Here is a 17,374-nt window from a genome sequence, read left to right on the forward strand (position 1 = left end):
TGCTTTGCTATTCGGGGTCTTTTGTGTTTCCATACAAATTGTGAAATTTTTTGTTCTACTTCTGTGAATATTGCCATTGGTAGTTTGATACACATTGCACTGAATTTGTAGATTGCTTTGGGTAGTATAGTCTTTTTCACAATATTGATTCTTCCAATCCAAGAACATGGTATATCTCTCCATTTGTTTGTATCATCTTTAATTTCTTTCATCAGTGTCTTACAGTTCTCTGCTTACAGGTCTTTTGTCTCCTCAGGTAGGTTTATTCCTAGGTATTTTATTCTTTTTGTTGTAATGGTAAATGGGATTGTCTCCTTAATTTCTCTTTCATTTTTCATCATTAGGGTATAGGAATGCAAGAGATTTCTGTGCATTAATTTTGAATCCTGCTACATAACCAAATTCTTTGATTAGCTCTAGTAGTTTTCTGGTAGCTTCTTTAGGATTCTCTATATATAGTATCATTTCATCTGCAAACAGTGACAGCTTTACTTCATCTTTTCCGATTTAGATTCCTTTTATTTCTTTTTCTTCTCTGATTGTGTGGCTAAAAGTTCCAAAACTGTGTTGAATAATAGTGGTGAGAGTGGGCAACCTTGTCTTGTTCATGATCTTAGTGGAAATGCTTTCAGTTTTTCACCATTGAGAACGATGCTGGCTGTGTGTTTGTCATATATGGCCTTTAGTATGTTGAGGTAAGTTCCCTCTATGCCTACTTTCTGCAGAGTTTTTATCATAAATGGGTGTTGAATTTTGTCAAAAGCTTTTTCTGCATCTCTTGAGATGATCATATAGTTTTTCTCCTTCAATTTGTTAATATGGTGTATCATATTGATTGATTTGCGTATATTGAAGAATCCTTGCGTTCCTGGGATAAACCCCACTTGATCATGGTGTATGATCCTTTAAATGTGCTGTTGGATTCTGTTTGCTAGTATTTAGTTGAGGATTTTTGCATCTATGTTCATCAGTGATATTGGCATGTAGTTTTCTTTCTTTTGTGACATCTTTGGTTTTGCTATCAGGGTGATAGTGGCCTTGTTGAAGGAGTTTGGAAGTGTTCCTCCCTCTGCTATATTTTGGAAGAGTTTGAGGATAGGTGTTAATGCTTCTCTAAATGTTTGATAGAATTTGACTGTGAAGCCATCTTGTCCTGGGTTTTTGTTTGTTGGAAGATTTTTAATCACAGTCTCAATTTCATTTCTTGTGGCTGGTCTATTTATATTTCTTCCTGGTTCAGTCTTGGAAGGTTGTGCTTTTGTAAGAATTTGTCCATTTCTTCCAGGTTGTCCATTTTTTTGGTATATAGTTGCTTGTAGTAATCTCTCATGATCCTTTGTATTTCTGCAGTGTCAGTTGTGACTTCTCCTTTTTCATTTCTAATTCTATTGATTTGAGTCTTCTCCCTTTTTTTCTTGATGAGTCCAGCTAATGGTTTATCAAGTTTGTTTATCTTCTCAAAGAAGCAGCTCTTAGTTTTATTGATCTTTGCTATCGATTCATTCATTTCTTTTTCATTTATTGCTGATCTGATCTTTATGATTTCTTTCCTTCGCTAACTTTGGGGTTTTTTTTGTTGTTCTTTCTCTAATGGCTTTATGCGTAAGGTTAGGTTTTTTATTTGAGATGTTTCTTATTTCTTGAGGTAGGATTGTATTACTATAAACTTCCCTCTTAGAACTGCTTTTGCTGCATCCCATAGGTTTGGGGTCATTGTGTTTTCATTGTCATTTGTTTCTAAGTATTTTTTGATATCCTCTTTGATTTCTTCAGTGATCTCTTTGTTATTAAGTAGTGTATTGTTTCGTCTCCATGTGCTTGTACTTTTTACAGATTTTTTTCCTGTAATTGATATATCTAGCCTCGTAGCGTTGTGGTCGGGAAAGATACTTGATACGATTTCAACTTTCTTAAATTTACCGAGGCTTGACTTGTGACCCAAGATATGATCTATCCTGGTGAATGTTCCATGAGCACTTGAGAAGAAAGTGTATTCTGTTTATGGATGGAATGTCCTATAAATATAAATTAAGTGCATCTTGCTTAATGTGTCATTTAAATCTTGTATTTCCTTATTTATTTTCAGTTTGGATGATCTGTCCGTTGGTGAAAGTGGGGTGTTAAAAGTCCCCTACTATGATTGTGTTACTCTCAATTTCCCCTTTTATGGCTGTTAGCATTTGCCTTATGTATTGAGGTGCTCCTATGTTGGGTGCACAAATATTTACAATTTTTACATCTTCTTCTTGGATTGATCCCTTGATCCTTATGTAGTGTCCTTCTTTGTCTCTTGTAATACTATTTGTTTTAAAGTCTATTTTGTGTGATAGGAGAATTGCTACTTCAACTTTCTTTTATTTTTTTTTTGCGATACGCGGGCCTCCCACCGCTGCGTCCCCTCCCGCAGAGGAGCACAGGTTCCGGATGCACAGGCTCAGCGGCCATGGCCCACGGGCCCAGCCGCTCCGTGGCATGTGGGATCCTCCCAACCAGGGCACGAACCCACATCCCTTGCATCGGCAGGCGGACCCCCAACCACTGCGCCACCAGGGAAGCCCCAGCTTTCTTTTGATTTCCATTTGCATGGAATGTCTTTTTCCATCCCCTCACATTCAGTCTGTATGTGTCCCTAGGTCTGAAGTGGGTCTCTTGTAGGCAGCATATGTACGGGTCTCATTTTTGTATCCATTCAGCCAGTCTGTTTCTTTTGGTTGGAGCATTTAATCCATTTACATTTAAGGTAATTATCTATATGTATTTTCTTATTACCATATTCTTAATTGTTTTGGTTTGTTATTGTAGGTCTTTTCCTTCTCTTGTGTTTCCTGCCTAGAGTAGTTCCTTTAGCATTTGTTGTAAAGCTCGTTTGGTGGTGCTGAATTCTTTTAGCTTTCGCTTGTCTGTAAAGGTTTAATTTCTCCATCAAATCTGAATGAGATCCTTGCTGGGTAGAGTAATCTTGGTTGTAGGTTTTTGCCTTTTATCACTTTAAATATGTCCTGCCACTCTCTTCTGGCTTGCAGAGTTTCTTCTGAAAGATCAGGTTTTAACCTTATGGGGATTTCCTTGTATATTATTTGTTGTTTTTCACTTGCTGATTTTAATACTTTTTCTTTGTATTTAATTTTTGATAGTTTGATTAATATGTGTCTTGGCGTGTTTCTCCTTGGATTTATCCTGTGTGGGAGTCTCTGTGCTTCCTGGACTTGATTAACTATTTCCTTTCCCATATTAGGAAAGTTTTGAACTGTAATCTCTTCAAATACTTTCTCTGTCCCTTTCTTTTTCTCTTCTTCTTCTGGCACCCCTATAATTCGAATGTTGGTGCGTTTAATGTTGTCCCAGAGGTCTCTGAGACTGTCCTCAGTTCTTTTCATTCTTTTTTCTTTATTCTGCTCTGCAGTAGTTATTTCCACTATTTTATCTTCCAGGTCTCTTATCGGTTCTTCTGCCTCAGTTATTCTGCTATTGATTCTTTTTAGAGAATTTTAAATTTCATTTATTGTGTTGTTCATCATTGTTTGTTTGCTCTTCAGTTCTTCTAGGTCCTTGTTAAATGCTTCTTGTATTTTCTCCACTGTGTTTCCACGATTTTGGATCATCTTTACTATTAATATTCTGAATTCTTTTTCAGGTAGACTGCCTATTTCCTCTTCATTTGTTTGGCCTTATGGGTTTTTACCTTGCTCCTTCATCTGCTGTGTGTTTTTCTGTCTTCTCATTTTGCTTAACTTACTGTGTTTGGGGTCTCCTTTTCACAGCCTGCAGGTTCGTAGTTCCTGTTGTTTTTGGTTTGTGCCCCCAGTGGCTAAGGTTGATTCAGTGGGTTATGCAGGCTTCCTGGTGGAGGTGAGTAGTGCCTCTGTTCTGGTGGGTGAGTCTGGATCTTGTCTTTCTGATGGGCAGGACCACATCCGGTTGTGTGTTTTGGGGTGTCTGTGACCTTATTATGATTTTATGAAGCCTCTCTGCTAATGGGTGGGTTGTGTTCCAGTCTTGCTAGTTGTTTGGCATAGGGTGTCCAGCACTGGAGCTTGCTGGTCTTTGAGTGGAGCTGGGTCTTAGCACTGAGATGGAGATGTCTGGGAGAGCTCTTGCTGTTTGATATTATGTGGAGCTGGGAGGTCTCTGGTGCACCAATGTCCTGAACTTGGGTCTCCCACCTCAGAGGCACAGGCCTGACACCCGGTCAGAGCACAAAGACCCTGTCAGACATATGGCTCAGAAGAAAAGGGAGAGAAAAAGAAAGAAAGAAAGGAAGAAAGAAAGAAAGAAAAATAAAATAAAGTTATTAAAAAATAAAAAAATTTAAAATTAAAAAGTACTTATAAAATAAAGAGCAACCAAACCAAAAAACAAATCCATCTATGATAACAAACGCTAAAAACTATACTAAAAAAAGAAAGCGGACAGACAGAACCTTAGGGCAAATGGTAAAAGCAAAGCTATACAGACGAAATCACACACAGAAGCATACACATACTCACAAAAAGAGAAAAAGGAAAAAAAAATATCGTTGCTCCCTAAGTTCACTGCCTCAATTTTGGGATGATTCGTTGTCTATTCAGGTATTCCACAGATGCAGGTACATCAAGGTGACTGTGGAGATTTAATCTGCTGCTCCTGAGGCTGCTGGAAGAGATTTACCTCTCTCTTCTTTGTTCGCACAGCTCCCAGGGCTCAGCTTTGGATTTGGACACGCTTCTGGGTGTAGGTCGCCTGAGGGTGTCTGTTCTTCGCTCAGACAGGACGAGGTTAAAGGAGCCGCTGATTCGGGGGCTCTGGCTCACTCAGGCCGTGCGTTTTCCTGGGGAAGTTGTCCCTGGATCCCGGGACCCTGGCAGTGGCAGGCTGCACAGGCTCCCCAGAAGGGGGGTGTGGATAGTGACCTGTGCTCGCACACAGGCTTCTTGGTGGCGGCAGCAGCAGCCTTAGTGTCTCATGCCTGTCTCTGGGGTCCGCGCTGATAGCCGCGGCTCACACCCGTCTCTGGAGCTCCTTTAAGCAGCGCTCTAAAAGTCTCTTGCCTCTTCAGCAGGTCCAGACTTTTCCCCGGACTCCCTCCCTCCTAGCCGTGGCGCACTAACCCCCTGCAGGCTGTGTTCACGCCACCAACCCCTGTCCTCTCCCTGCGCTCAGACCGAAGCCTGAACCTCAGCTCCCAGCCCCCGCCCGCCCCAGAGGGTGAGCAGACAAACCTCTGGGGCTGGTGAGTGCAGGTCGGCACCGATCCTCTGTGCGGGAATCTCTCCGTTTTGCCCTCCGCAGCCCTGCTGCTGTGCTCTCCTCCGCGGCTCCGAAGCTTCCCCGCCCCGCCACCGGCAGTCTCCGCCAGCGAAGGGGCTCCTAGTGTGTGGAAACCTTTCCTCCTTCACAGCTCCCTCCCACTGGTGCAGGTGCCATCCCTATCCTTTTGTCTCTGTTTTTTCTTTGTTTCTTTTGCACTACCCAGGTATGTGGGGGGTTTCTTGCCTTTTGGGAGGTCTGAGGTCCTCTGCCAGCGTTCAGTAGGTGTTCTGTAGGAGTTGTTCCACGTGTAGATGTATTTCTGATGTATCTGTGGGGAGGAAGGTGATCTTCACGTCTTAATCTTCTGCCATCTTGAAGGTCTCTGACTGTTTTTAGGTATTTTTATTTTATCCTGTCCCAGCCCTGCTGTCTCTAAAGTTCATAAGAAAAGTACCCATTAAAGTATGATTCTAGCACAAGGTATTTTCCTGGAGAGGAATTTACTCTACATCCCTTAACTTATTTTATTCAAATTTTACTTTTATTTTCTTCCAGTTCCACTTAAATCTGTATCTTAGTGGTACTCACATTAACAGGGACAAAAGCCTTGTTGGATCTAGTAGAAGTATTAGTTGTAAAAACATGATTGGGTAACAGTGCCCCTGTAATTCTCTAAACCCAGTTCTTTAATCATGACCCTTTTGTGCAAATATTTCCATCCCTTCTCTATGGGAAAGGAGAAGAGAGATCGTGTTTCCTCTACAGTGAATGCAGCACCCACATTTTGATGGTAGAAATGTATCTTTTCTGTACTTTTGTCCCGTTTATTTAGAGGGCTTTTGACCTTCAGAGCCTTGTGCCTCTAACCTGTGCCTTAATCCTTGACATGTATACTTTCCTTGGTCCTCATCCTGCTGTTCTTTTTATTTATAATATATTTTAAACATACAGATAATATAAAAAATAATGAGTCACTCATGTAATAATTTAAGAATGATATTAACAATTTGCCTTATTTTTGTCTGGTCTTTTTTTTTAAAAAGAGAAATCCAGTGTTAAAGAACCCTTCTGTATTCTCCTCCCTGTTTTATCCTCCCTTTTCCACCCAGAAGTAACCAGTATCCTGGTTGGCATTTATATTTCCTGTATGTGATTTGACAGTTTACACACATATGTGTGCGTGTAGCCACTGCGGCACATGGAATTATGTTGTGGGTTCAGAGTTCTTCTCCGACTCTGCCCCCCTTGTGCTGTATCCATCTTTTCTTGCCAACATCGGCTCTCAGCCCTCCCGGCCTCCATGGAAAAGTAAGGCAGGGAAAGCTGAAGGCAACCTGGCCTTTTCTTCTTCCTCCCTTCTGCTTGGCCCTTTCCTTCAGTGACTCCGTACCTAGCCTCAAGGCTCTGCGCTGTCTGACTCTACTTCCCGTCTCTTTTTCTTCTTTTACTCTTGCTGCCTGAGTGTTAAATCACTTTAATTTCTCTTTTTGGTCTTGAAGATTAATACAAGTTCCATTTTTCTCTGCCCTTATTTGAGGACGGGTAAGATGATGTGACTGAAGACCTGGGAGAGAAATACAGTATAATTACTTTCAAGTAGAGAAACCCTCCCGAGGGAAGAAGGGACAGAACTGTGTATCTTGGAGGATCTGATACTTTGTAATGTCAGATGGGAATTACTTATAGTTAGTATGTTCTTTAAATATAGTGCTAAAGGCATGTGCCATCGCATGTGACTATTTGTAATAGTCACCTGTTACAAAATTAATTTGCTTAACCAAATTCAGTTTATCTTCCTGTAATGTCTCCTTTTATGCTCTACAGAGATTTTTACATATCTCTTTAAATCACCCACAGTGAAGTTTACTGTAAAAAGGCCTTTTCCTTCTTTCATTTAAAGTATATTCTTTATCTGCCATGTGCAAGGCACACTGTGAGTGGAGACGAAGGGGGCTGTGCTCTTTAGGGACATAACAAATGATTATGACAGTTATTCAGAGCTCAGAGGACTTTACTGTCTTAGGGTGGAAGATGGATATTTATTGAGATACTACAAGGGAGAATATTTATTCAGATTCTTCTGGGGGAAGATATTTACTCAGATACTCCCAGGGGAGATGTTTATTCAGATACTAGTGGGGAAACCCCTAGGATGGGGAGAGGAAGGTTGAAGAGGTACAGCAGTGCAGTGCCAAGCACACATGGCCTGTGTAAGGGACTGGTTTTGGGGCCTTTGATGGGCAAGCCACATCTTTGACTATATGTTTTTTCAGCGTTTGAGGGCATGAGAGTTTAGAGAACTATGTATAGTCTGCCCATCACAAATCTTAATTCCGTTATCATCGAATACCAATTACCTTAGTTTTCCAATAGATGTCTCCATGTCACGAATTCCATCAGCCCTTCCTGGCCTCCCGAATCCAAATAAAACATTAAGGACCTAAGTGTAAGAATGGAAAGGAATTGCCTACAATCTTTATCACCTGTGGTCAGAGTATGTCTTTGGCTTAAATGCGCTCCTGTAGGGCCCATGCTAGGACTGTTTTTGGTTTCTCTTCCCAGGACATGTTCTGGAATGTAATTTAGGCCCCTTACCATCCTCTTTCCATCTGCAAACCCCCATGTTCGTTTCTCTGCATAGAACCCAGAATCCTCTATCCAATCCCAGCACTGTCTTTCTCTAATGATTCAAAATTATAAATTATAGCACACACATATAGCATATTAATGAAATATCCACTGTGTGTTCACGTAAGAGGTGTCAGTGGTAGAAGAGGGGAGAAATCGCTTTATAGTTGAAGATGGAGCCTTTGTGGCATCTTTTAAATCTAATGGTTATCATTAAGCCTCTTCTCTGCTCAACGTGCCTTCCTTACTATGTACTATTTAGGTACACAGGTGACATTTTTCTATTGTATCCTGCTGGTAAATACTGTGATTCACGTTTTAAACTCTTTCTAGTCTTAGAAAAGAGCCCAGAGCACTAAGACCTACGTTTACAGATGGTAAGGAGTACCAGCTCGTTAGTTTTTTTTTTCATTTCAAAAAATTTCCACTTTAACTTTTATTTTAGGAAAAGAGGCTCCTTCAGAGTTGTTGCTTTTAGAAGATCCCAAGGGGCCTAATGAGTATCCTAGTGACACGTCTGATGAAATAGCTTTAGCTTAAGGATTTTAGCTGGAAGTGAATTTTAAACGGTCGTAAGAATGAAGCTCTATAAGTGTTAGTAAATGTAAACAGTGTTGAGATATCAGAGTTTTAGAAGACAGAGATTGAGGCGGTAAGATCAGGCCCAGAGGTTTTTTTCCCAAAAGCCACTAGTGTTTTGCTAAGTTTGCAGTTGTCTGTGACACAGCATGATAAATGCGATATTTGACTTACGCAACTGTTTTCCACGTTGAGGAAAAAGAACATGTAAAATGCTTGAGAGTCAGTGGAGTGTGATGAAAAGAAAAAGAAAAACTCTTTCTTGGGAATCAGGAGAGAGGAAGGTTTATCCGAGATTTTCCACAAACTTCAGTTTAATTGTGAGTTTTTGTACAAGACCTTTTCTGTCTCATAGCTTCGTCGTCCGTCTAATGGGGGCTCCTCACCCCTCAGTCCCAGTAGTTTCTGTTGAGCTGTGGGACTTGTTAGAGTTGCGATGCGTGCTCGGTGCTACACTGGCAGCGATGTCACACGCATCCTCTCATTTAATGGTCAGCCTCTCGAGTCATCATAGTTCAGCAGCTTTGCAACGTGGGTTCGTAGCTCCGGCTCCAGCTCGCGGCACCGAGGCCGTGGTTCCCGTGTGCCAGCCTCTAGATCGATGTCCTTCCATCAGGAATTTCTTCCCCATCTGTGGGGAATAATAATGAATGGATCATGTTGTGAAATTTTCTTAAAGCTAAAGATATTATATTCAGTTACTTCCTTTTGTTATTAAAAATACATGTTATTCGGTTTATGAAATAATAGTGGTAGTAGAAAGCTCTTTTATAGGTCTCTGCTTATCAAAATAAAACATTTGCAAATCTTTGTTGGTCCTCTCCTCCCATCCCTTTTTACTTGTTTGTAGCTATAAAAGCCTCCCAACACTTGGCTTAAGAAATACTGTCTCAAACCAAATTGGCATGTGCACCTGCCAGTTTTAAGAGCAAAGCTACTAAAATATGAAGGGAAGGATGGTATTTTTTAGATATTTAGCAATAATTGAGAGCTTACATTTGATCTAGTGGCAATGCTGTCCTATATGTGGCAGCTTCATTCTGATTGAACATCACCTACATTGGGTTTTTACCTGTGAATATTTAACTTCTGGCAGGAAATATTTTTTAAGGAACCCTGGAAGGATATCCTTTCCCACCTTTCATTAAAGCCCTGGGTCAGGAATCACCTTGACTGTCATTTGTTGGTCCTCTTCAGTGCTTATACTGCTTTGCTTTACTTTTTCCTTAGTGATACGAATGAAGTTGACATACCACCCAACACTCGAGTTGGCACCAAACGCTATATGCCTCCGGAAGTGTTGGATGAGAGCTTGAATAGAAATCACTTTCAGTCTTACATCATGGCGGACATGTACAGTTTTGGACTCATCCTGTGGGAGGTTGCTAGGAGATGTGTATCAGGAGGTAAGTGACAGTGATACTGTTGGAGCTACTACAAATCCTTTCTTTCTGATCAGAAATCAGAGTCGTCTTGTTTACAGAATCAGGTTTGATTTGATTCTCCCCTTTATTTCTGTTCACGCAGTCTCAGTCCTCCCAGGAAACGATGTTTAACCTCTTAGAATTATCTTTGACTGCCTCCTTCCCTTCGCCAGCTACTGATGCGTCTCTTCCAGAGCTTCCTCTTGCCTTTTCAGAGATCACCCCCTTCCACCATATGTGTTTTCTCCTTTCTCTCTTGAGCTCTTCCTCCAGCAGTTGCTCCATCAAGTCAGACCCCCCTCTCCTGCCCCTTCCAGCTTCTTCCCACCAACCTCCTGGCTCCACCCCCAACATCGGTGACGCTTTCCCTGTGGCTTCCTGTGCACAGATGAAGGGAGACACAGAAATGTAGGGCGGGGCACCCGTCGTGGAGCCCCTCTACTTCTTGACTTTCTGTAATACTTCCTCATGAAGCAGTTCGAAAACATCAGTTTGTATCCAAAGGAAGTTCAAGCATAAGAATATCATTATTGTTCATGATAGCTTTTCTACAAACGTAAGGATTCCCTAGTAAGACTAAGAAGACGTTCTTAAATGTTCAGAGGTAACATTGTAGCTTACTGCCGCATGATCTGTTTTTGAGTGGGGGAGGGGCTGAGTTGCAGGCTCTTCAGTGTCAAGCGCCCTGTTTATGCCTCTGCTCATGGTTGTGCTCGTTCAGAAACCTTGACACTGCTGCCTTTCCTCGTGACGGCTAGTTCCTCACGTTCTCAAAAAGTTGAGCTTGTCCAAGAGTGTGAAAGTGCAACGTGCACTTAACTAGTAGGGGGATTCTTTTCTTGGACCTGCCATTTATTATCTGTGAACCTTTGACAGGTTACTAAATTTTTCTGTTTCAGTTTTTTTATTGTCAGAAAGAGGTGAATTATTGGATCTACCTCAGATGGTTGTGAGGTTTCAATGATTGTAGAAAGAATGAAAACTGCCTGGCGTATAACTAGCACTCAATACATGTTAGCTATTGTTTTGAATTTTCATTTTGGTTGGTAGAGACTTAACGCATATTTAGATTAATATTTAAATAGGAAGGAGAAACAGTAAATCAACAGGCATTCACACTTTTGTAGAAAGATCATCTTCAATGATGTCGTGCCTTCTAATCACTCTGGGAATTCTGTGCCTCTTAAAATAGAACACATTCCCTCTAAAGTAAGAGAAGTCTTTAGTCCAAAAGGGAAGTTAATGTATGTAGGAAAATTTTCCTAACCAGATATTCTATAAATCTCCCATCATAATTATGATCTCATGCTTTATTAAGAATAAATGAGCCTATTTTTGAATAATATGCCTACACTTATTTTATTGACAGGTTTATAGAAGTTAAAGGAGTAGTAAAGTACAAGATTACTTTTCTAGTTATGTTTTCCTAAACATCTAAAGCAAATAGGGCTACAGGAGGCCTATATTTGAAAACCTGAGGAGGACCGGAATAAAGGAGAAATGATTCTCTGCTTAAAAAAAAAGCCAGCCTTATGTAAACAGCAGGATATTAATTGCCTTGCTAGGGCTGTCTTTGCCTGTGGAGGTTCAAGAGGTACTAAAATGTTACCTTTGGTACTAAAATGTATGAGATTGATGTCAGAGATTCCCAGCTCTATCTCATACCAACTGTATGGCCTTGGGCAAGCTACTTAATCCTTCGAAGCCAACTTTCCTCATCTGTAAAGTGTGTATAATAATGCTATCTCATAAATGTGTTTGTGAGAATTTAATAAGATAAATTATATAACATACCTACCTCCATGCCTGGTAGATAGTAGACTCGCAATAAATGAGTTTCTTTTCTCTTCCAGGCAGGCAAAGCACACACATTCTATTCTCTAACACTTTCCTTTATGAAGATACTGCAAGTTTGGGGGCTCATCTTTCTAGTCCAGGTACTTTTGGGTGAAGTAGACACATCCAGCTGTAGGCCTTTCAAACTTTGGAAGCAAAAGAAAGTTTTGAAGTTTCACACACAAAGGCAGCAGACATGGGAAATTTTGATAACTTAATTGCATGGTAAGGAGAAAGGAGTAAGGCCTAGAGTTCAAAGACGGACTTAGATCAGTTGATAATTTTATGTGGTTGGCTCTATATCTGTTTTCATATATGCACCTACCCCACCATCCATGCATTAGTCCATCCAGATAATGGCACCAACATTAGGCACTGAGGGAAATTTGAGATAAATTAGATTGACATCATCCTTTCTCTCAAGATGTTTCCTGAGCCATTGTCTTGAGAATTAGAAAAGGAGGAAGAACGGGAATGAAGTGAGCATCTCCTATCCATTAGACCTTGTGCTTTCATGATCTTCTGTAGAGATGACACACAGTGGAAGGAAATAGTAACATAGATAATACATATAATTATGCTCTGTGATCTCAGCAGGGGACAGAATAAATGGTGAGTTGGAATGGTCTGAAAAAACTGTCGAACCTTCTAGTCCTTTATGATTATAAATGGGTTTGAGTTTACAAGAAAGGACATAATACAGGCTCCAGATTTTTTTTAGAGTAAACCCTCAGTGAATTTTATGATGTAGTGTATTATCTTCCAACCTGGTGGTAGCTGTCATGGTCCAAATGCAGGTTGCAAAAGAATTTCCAGACACAAGGCAGAATGTAAAGAAGATAGAATTTCTTAGAGGGAAGGGTCGCCGCCAGAACAGCGGGCAGACTTCCTAGTAGTCTGGGAGAGTCAAGCCAAACATGTGCTATTGATCAGTTTTTATAGCCAGAAAACAAAGGAATGGTCCGAGGTGAAAATTTCATTTACTGACTGGTAGAGACACATGTACCTTCCTTCCATAGGGTGGGAGTGGAACAGGGCATATGCCTTTCCTTATTTGGGACAGGTCCTGTTGCCCAGGTGGGCGTCGCCTAGGTGGGCTCAGGAATTTCGTAACCATGGCAACATAGTGGGGAGGGCGATTAAGAGTCTGGTAGGGGGTGTAACGCTGAAACTTTTTCAGGCAGGGTTGTCCTTTGTCCTTGAAGCACATTGTCTTTGGAGCACCACAGTATCATCCTGTTTAGATAAAAAGCAATGAAATTTCTATAAAAGATGGTTTAGGATAGGGAGAAATGGTTCTCTGGAAAGACTGTTCAGAGCAGCATCCTCTGAGGACAGAGGCTGCTTATAATTACCGTGAGGAGTTACTCAAATAATGTCAGAAAGAAGACACAGGCAGCCTGCTATTTCAAAGGACAAGAGGGAAAAAGGTAGGAATTAGATACTAGGGAAATGAAATGGGATAGAATTTAGCATGCTAAGTACCTTTCCTTAAAGATGACATTCTTTTGTCTTTCTTAACCGTTCTTTCAACACTACATATTTTTTTTTTCTAATAGTGATATATTTCTTGTAGACAGTTCAGATAGATGCAGGAAATTGAAAGAAGAAAAATCAGACAGTCATTGCACCTAAAAAATCATGGTTAATATTTTTAGGTGTGTATAGTTTTCTAAATTGTAAACGTGCAAAAATGCATTCTTATGATTAAGCAGAAAAAATGTAAATCTGACATTTCGTTCAAGTAGGATACACTGCCAGATTTATTATGAGGTTCATAAACGCATGCTGCGGTAGTAGAAATAGTTACATATTGTGCAGTATGCATTTGGGGTGTGTCTGGCAAATTCGCAACGAGATTTAATATAGATTTTAAAACGTTGGCGCACAGTACAAGAGCCTTTATAAAATCAGAAGTAAACTTGAGATGCTTGTTTACTTAGCTTTTGGAAGTTAGAAAAAAGGCTTGAAGGCATATAATATGTTTCATTATGCTTTTTCTTTTCATTTTTAAAAATTAGATCGTATCGTTTGGGCACATTGTTTTCAAGGTTGGTGCTGGTTTTGCTTTTGTTTTTGCTGTTTTTCAACCTGAACTTGTCTTTGGTACCGATAGAACTTTCCTTAGAGAATAGTTTATTTGTTAGACTTTTATTTCCTCTTCACAGAAAATAATAACGTTAATGAAACCATATTTTCAGGTATAGTGGAAGAATATCAGCTTCCCTATCATGATCTAGTGCCCAGCGATCCCTCTTATGAGGACATGAGAGAGATCGTGTGTATCAAGAAGCTGCGTCCCTCCTTCCCCAACCGGTGGAGCAGTGATGAGGTGAGGCTGTAGGTCACCATGTGGTTGTGACCAGTGTCAAAACAGACTTTTCTCCTTTTGCCAAAATTCCAAATATTTATCACAGGAATTCTTTTTCTTTGCTGTGATGGTAAGGGTGCCTCATGGCAGTAATTTATATGGAGCTAAGCGCAGTATGTTAAATTGTCTGTTCCTTTCTCCTCTTTGATTTTGCCACTTCCAAAATACATTGAATGGGTCAGCATTTAGCCTGCATAATCGATAACATTATTTCATTTGTTGGTGATGTCCTGACACTTGCATAAAGGCCGTTAAATATAACTGCACATGTGTTTGTAAAGCATCATGAATTTTCTCCATGACAAACTCACGTACAGCATTCTCCCGTTTTGATGAGAGAAAAGTAAGGCATCTGAAGAATTCGGTTTTCTATACACAGAAGTGGTACAAGTTGACCTAGTTGAGATGCCTGACTGTGCTGTGGATCTTCGTCAATAAGGATGACGCAATGCTGTGGGAAAAATCCACATTTGGCCTGGCTCTGAGCCCGTCCTGGTGAAACCTAACCAGATCTAACAAGGAGCTGCCCAGAGGAAGGAGTGAGCCGGCCAGCCTTGCCTTTCCTGCCCCACCTGCCCTCTGAGCCTCTAAACCTGTCCAGGAACATTCAGAGAGGAGTTTGAAGCATCCCTGAAAAAAATGTACCAAAGTCAGTGCAGATAAGTGGACAGAACACTGTTTATAAATGAGTTCTTCACTGTTAAATGCATTTCAAAATAATCTTTGGTTCATTGGTTTTGTGGCCAGTTACTGAAATGCTAAATAATACATATGTTTTCCAGTGAGCTGTGCAGAAAGCTTTATGAAAGGCTGGAATTTATATTATTTTGAAGGTGGTTATGGGCATTGGTATTACTCAGAATCCCTTCACTGAGGGTTTCTAATGAAGTGAAATTGTGCTTTTCAACAGGAAGGCCAATAATTGATGTACCACAGGAGAACACAGGAGAAAGTTGTAGTGAGGCTGTGCACAGGTCACTAATCTTGTCAAATGGTACAGTGTGATGCTGTTATTAGAGCAGACAGCTGTGATTTAGGAATAACCATGTTTGTTTGAATAGTATGGAATTAGATAAAAGATCTGAGCTCACCGGGTGTTAGAAACAGTCTGGGAGTGCGCAGTGGAATACAGACTCCCCGGGTATTTTTGTGTGTGTTTAATCTGACTTCAGAGGCGCTCTTGTACAATCAGCAAAACCACCTGCTTGCTCCTATCACAAGGAAGCCGTGAAAATCTGTTTTCATCATTTAAGCTTTGCATGATGAGAGAAGAATTTTATGCCTCCGTGGTTTTAAGAGTATCTTTAAAAACATATATTCAAACTTCAGAAACCCAAAACTGAAAGCCAATACCAAGTGCCAACCTTACAGATAATACATTTCTCTAACTCCAGTTTTCCTTTTCCTTCCCGCAGTGTCTAAGGCAGATGGGGAAACTCATGACAGAATGCTGGGCTCACAATCCTGCTTCAAGACTGACAGCACTGCGGGTTAAGAAAACACTTGCCAAAATGTCAGAGTCCCAGGACATTAAACTCTGAATTGAGGGCAAAGATAAGCATCTCTGGAGAAAGCCAGTAGATACTCTTCTGTTTGTGGGCAGAGCAGATGTTCCAGAAGCACCCACAGTACAAGCCGTGAGCATCGTCCTGCTTTCCAGTAAGGTTAGCCTCACCTCTCAGGGAGCAGCTTGGACAAAGAGAAGTTCCCAGGAACACGGATTCATCGTGTCTGTTTGTAGGAGGGAGAAACTGTTTGGGTAACTTGTTCAAGATATGACGCATGTTGCTTTCTAAGAAAGCCCTGTATTTTGGGATTGCCTTTTTTTTTTTTTTTTTTTTTTTTTTCAAAAGATGCTTTAATTTTGCCAAAATAAAACAAATAATGTAGATGTTTTAAGGTTTATACTAATAGTTTAAATAATAACAGCAAAATTCTTCCCAGAAACTCTCCTGGAAGGTAAATTAAAATACATTGTTTCCATTGGTAAAATTCTGTTGCACTCTGCCAACCAGCAGTCGGTGAAGTTGGAGAACAGAATGGAACTCACCTTCAGAGCCCCTGCGCCCTGCGCCTCTTCAGACCACTCGGGCCAGGCCTGCACCGGGGCGGCCGCAGCAATGTGAATGCACCCGGGTACAAGCGTCACCTGTCTGGGACCACGTTTGGGGATTCCTACAGGTGACCTTTTGCAGCTTTATAGGATATGGAACAAATGAAGGTTTTACGTGACTCTGTTAGAAGTAAATGTTGACACTATTCCTCAGAACCGCTTTGTGTTTCGGATTCTGGTATGCTTTTTCTTTCACGGTAAAGTCCCTTCCTTTTCATTAAACACAAACAAAGCTTTTTTTTTATGGGCAGAGAATTGACCCATACATGCTTTTGATCTCTCAAATGAAGGGATCAATATTAAGTATAAAATTGCCATCAGTTGTGTTGAAGACAAGGCGCTTTAAAATAGAGATATTTTGCTCTTGTGCTGTGAGAAGATAGTGTCAGAAAGGTAGGGGATGAGGGTACAGGTGCACATGGCTTGTTTCTTCTGTACATGGAAGAGCCATTCACAGAAGCACAAGGGGAAATGTATGCAATATACAACTTATTATGTACAGACAAATATGGTTTCTTTTTGTTATTATCTGCCTTTTATGTGTCTGAGTTAAGGGAAGGAGAGGAAACATATGTTAGGTTAATTTAACTAATTTTAATTTTTAAATAGATAAATATAACCTCCAAATGGGACAGCAGAGGAATGCTAGTGGAGGCCACAGAATGTTACGGCTGCTGTGATTTATTATTCTAGAATAGATACGGATCGAATATGTATATCTTAATATCTTATGTGATAGCTTCACATCTTAGGAATGCTGACTCAGTTTATTTTATTCTCATAACGTTCAATTCACTTTTTAATTTATTATCTTTTCTTCTCTGTGGCACTTGTGCAAAACATCTTTTCACCTATTCACTCACGTGGGGTTTTAACTTTTGAGCAACGTGAGTCAGATCATTGGCAGGGCCAGTATTCCTTAGCAACAGGAACCTAAGAAAGGCTAAAATTGTACACATCCCTCTCGACTTTATTCATTTACTTCCTGACTGTGGTTTTCTTTTGCTTCTTAGAAATTCTGTAGTGTTTAGTAAAGAACTGGAAAGTACCCACTTGCCCAGCCCTTTAAAAAGAAAAAAGATGTTCCTTCCAGAATACTCCAGGGGGCAGTATTTTATAACACATTTTCATTTCACCACTTGGTGGCTGAAGGATGGAGGGTTTTGGAAATGTGACAGCTGCATTAAAAATGAG

At 40.5% G+C, this 17,374-nt stretch overlaps 1 protein-coding gene across 2 annotated transcripts in view; it reads left to right on the forward strand.

The window, feature by feature from the left end:
- BMPR1B (bone morphogenetic protein receptor type 1B) overlaps positions 1-17,246 on the forward strand; it is a 162,211-nt gene extending 144,965 nt beyond the window's left edge. The window contains exons 9-11 of one of the 2 annotated variants that reach the window (XM_065878320.1): positions 9,667-9,842; positions 13,898-14,028; positions 15,483-17,246. In XM_065878320.1, coding sequence (XP_065734392.1) covers positions 9,667-9,842; positions 13,898-14,028; positions 15,483-15,608 — 433 coding nt within the window. In that variant the 3' untranslated portion in view covers positions 15,609-17,246. The remainder of the gene's footprint in view (positions 1-9,666; positions 9,843-13,897; positions 14,029-15,482) is intronic. The other variant, XM_065878319.1, reaches the window with a different exon arrangement.
- The last annotated feature ends 128 nt before the right edge of the window (positions 17,247-17,374 follow it).

Source organism: Phocoena phocoena, chromosome 5 (genome assembly GCF_963924675.1).
Source record: "Phocoena phocoena chromosome 5, mPhoPho1.1, whole genome shotgun sequence".
Taxonomy (NCBI): Eukaryota; Metazoa; Chordata; class Mammalia; order Artiodactyla; family Phocoenidae; genus Phocoena; species Phocoena phocoena.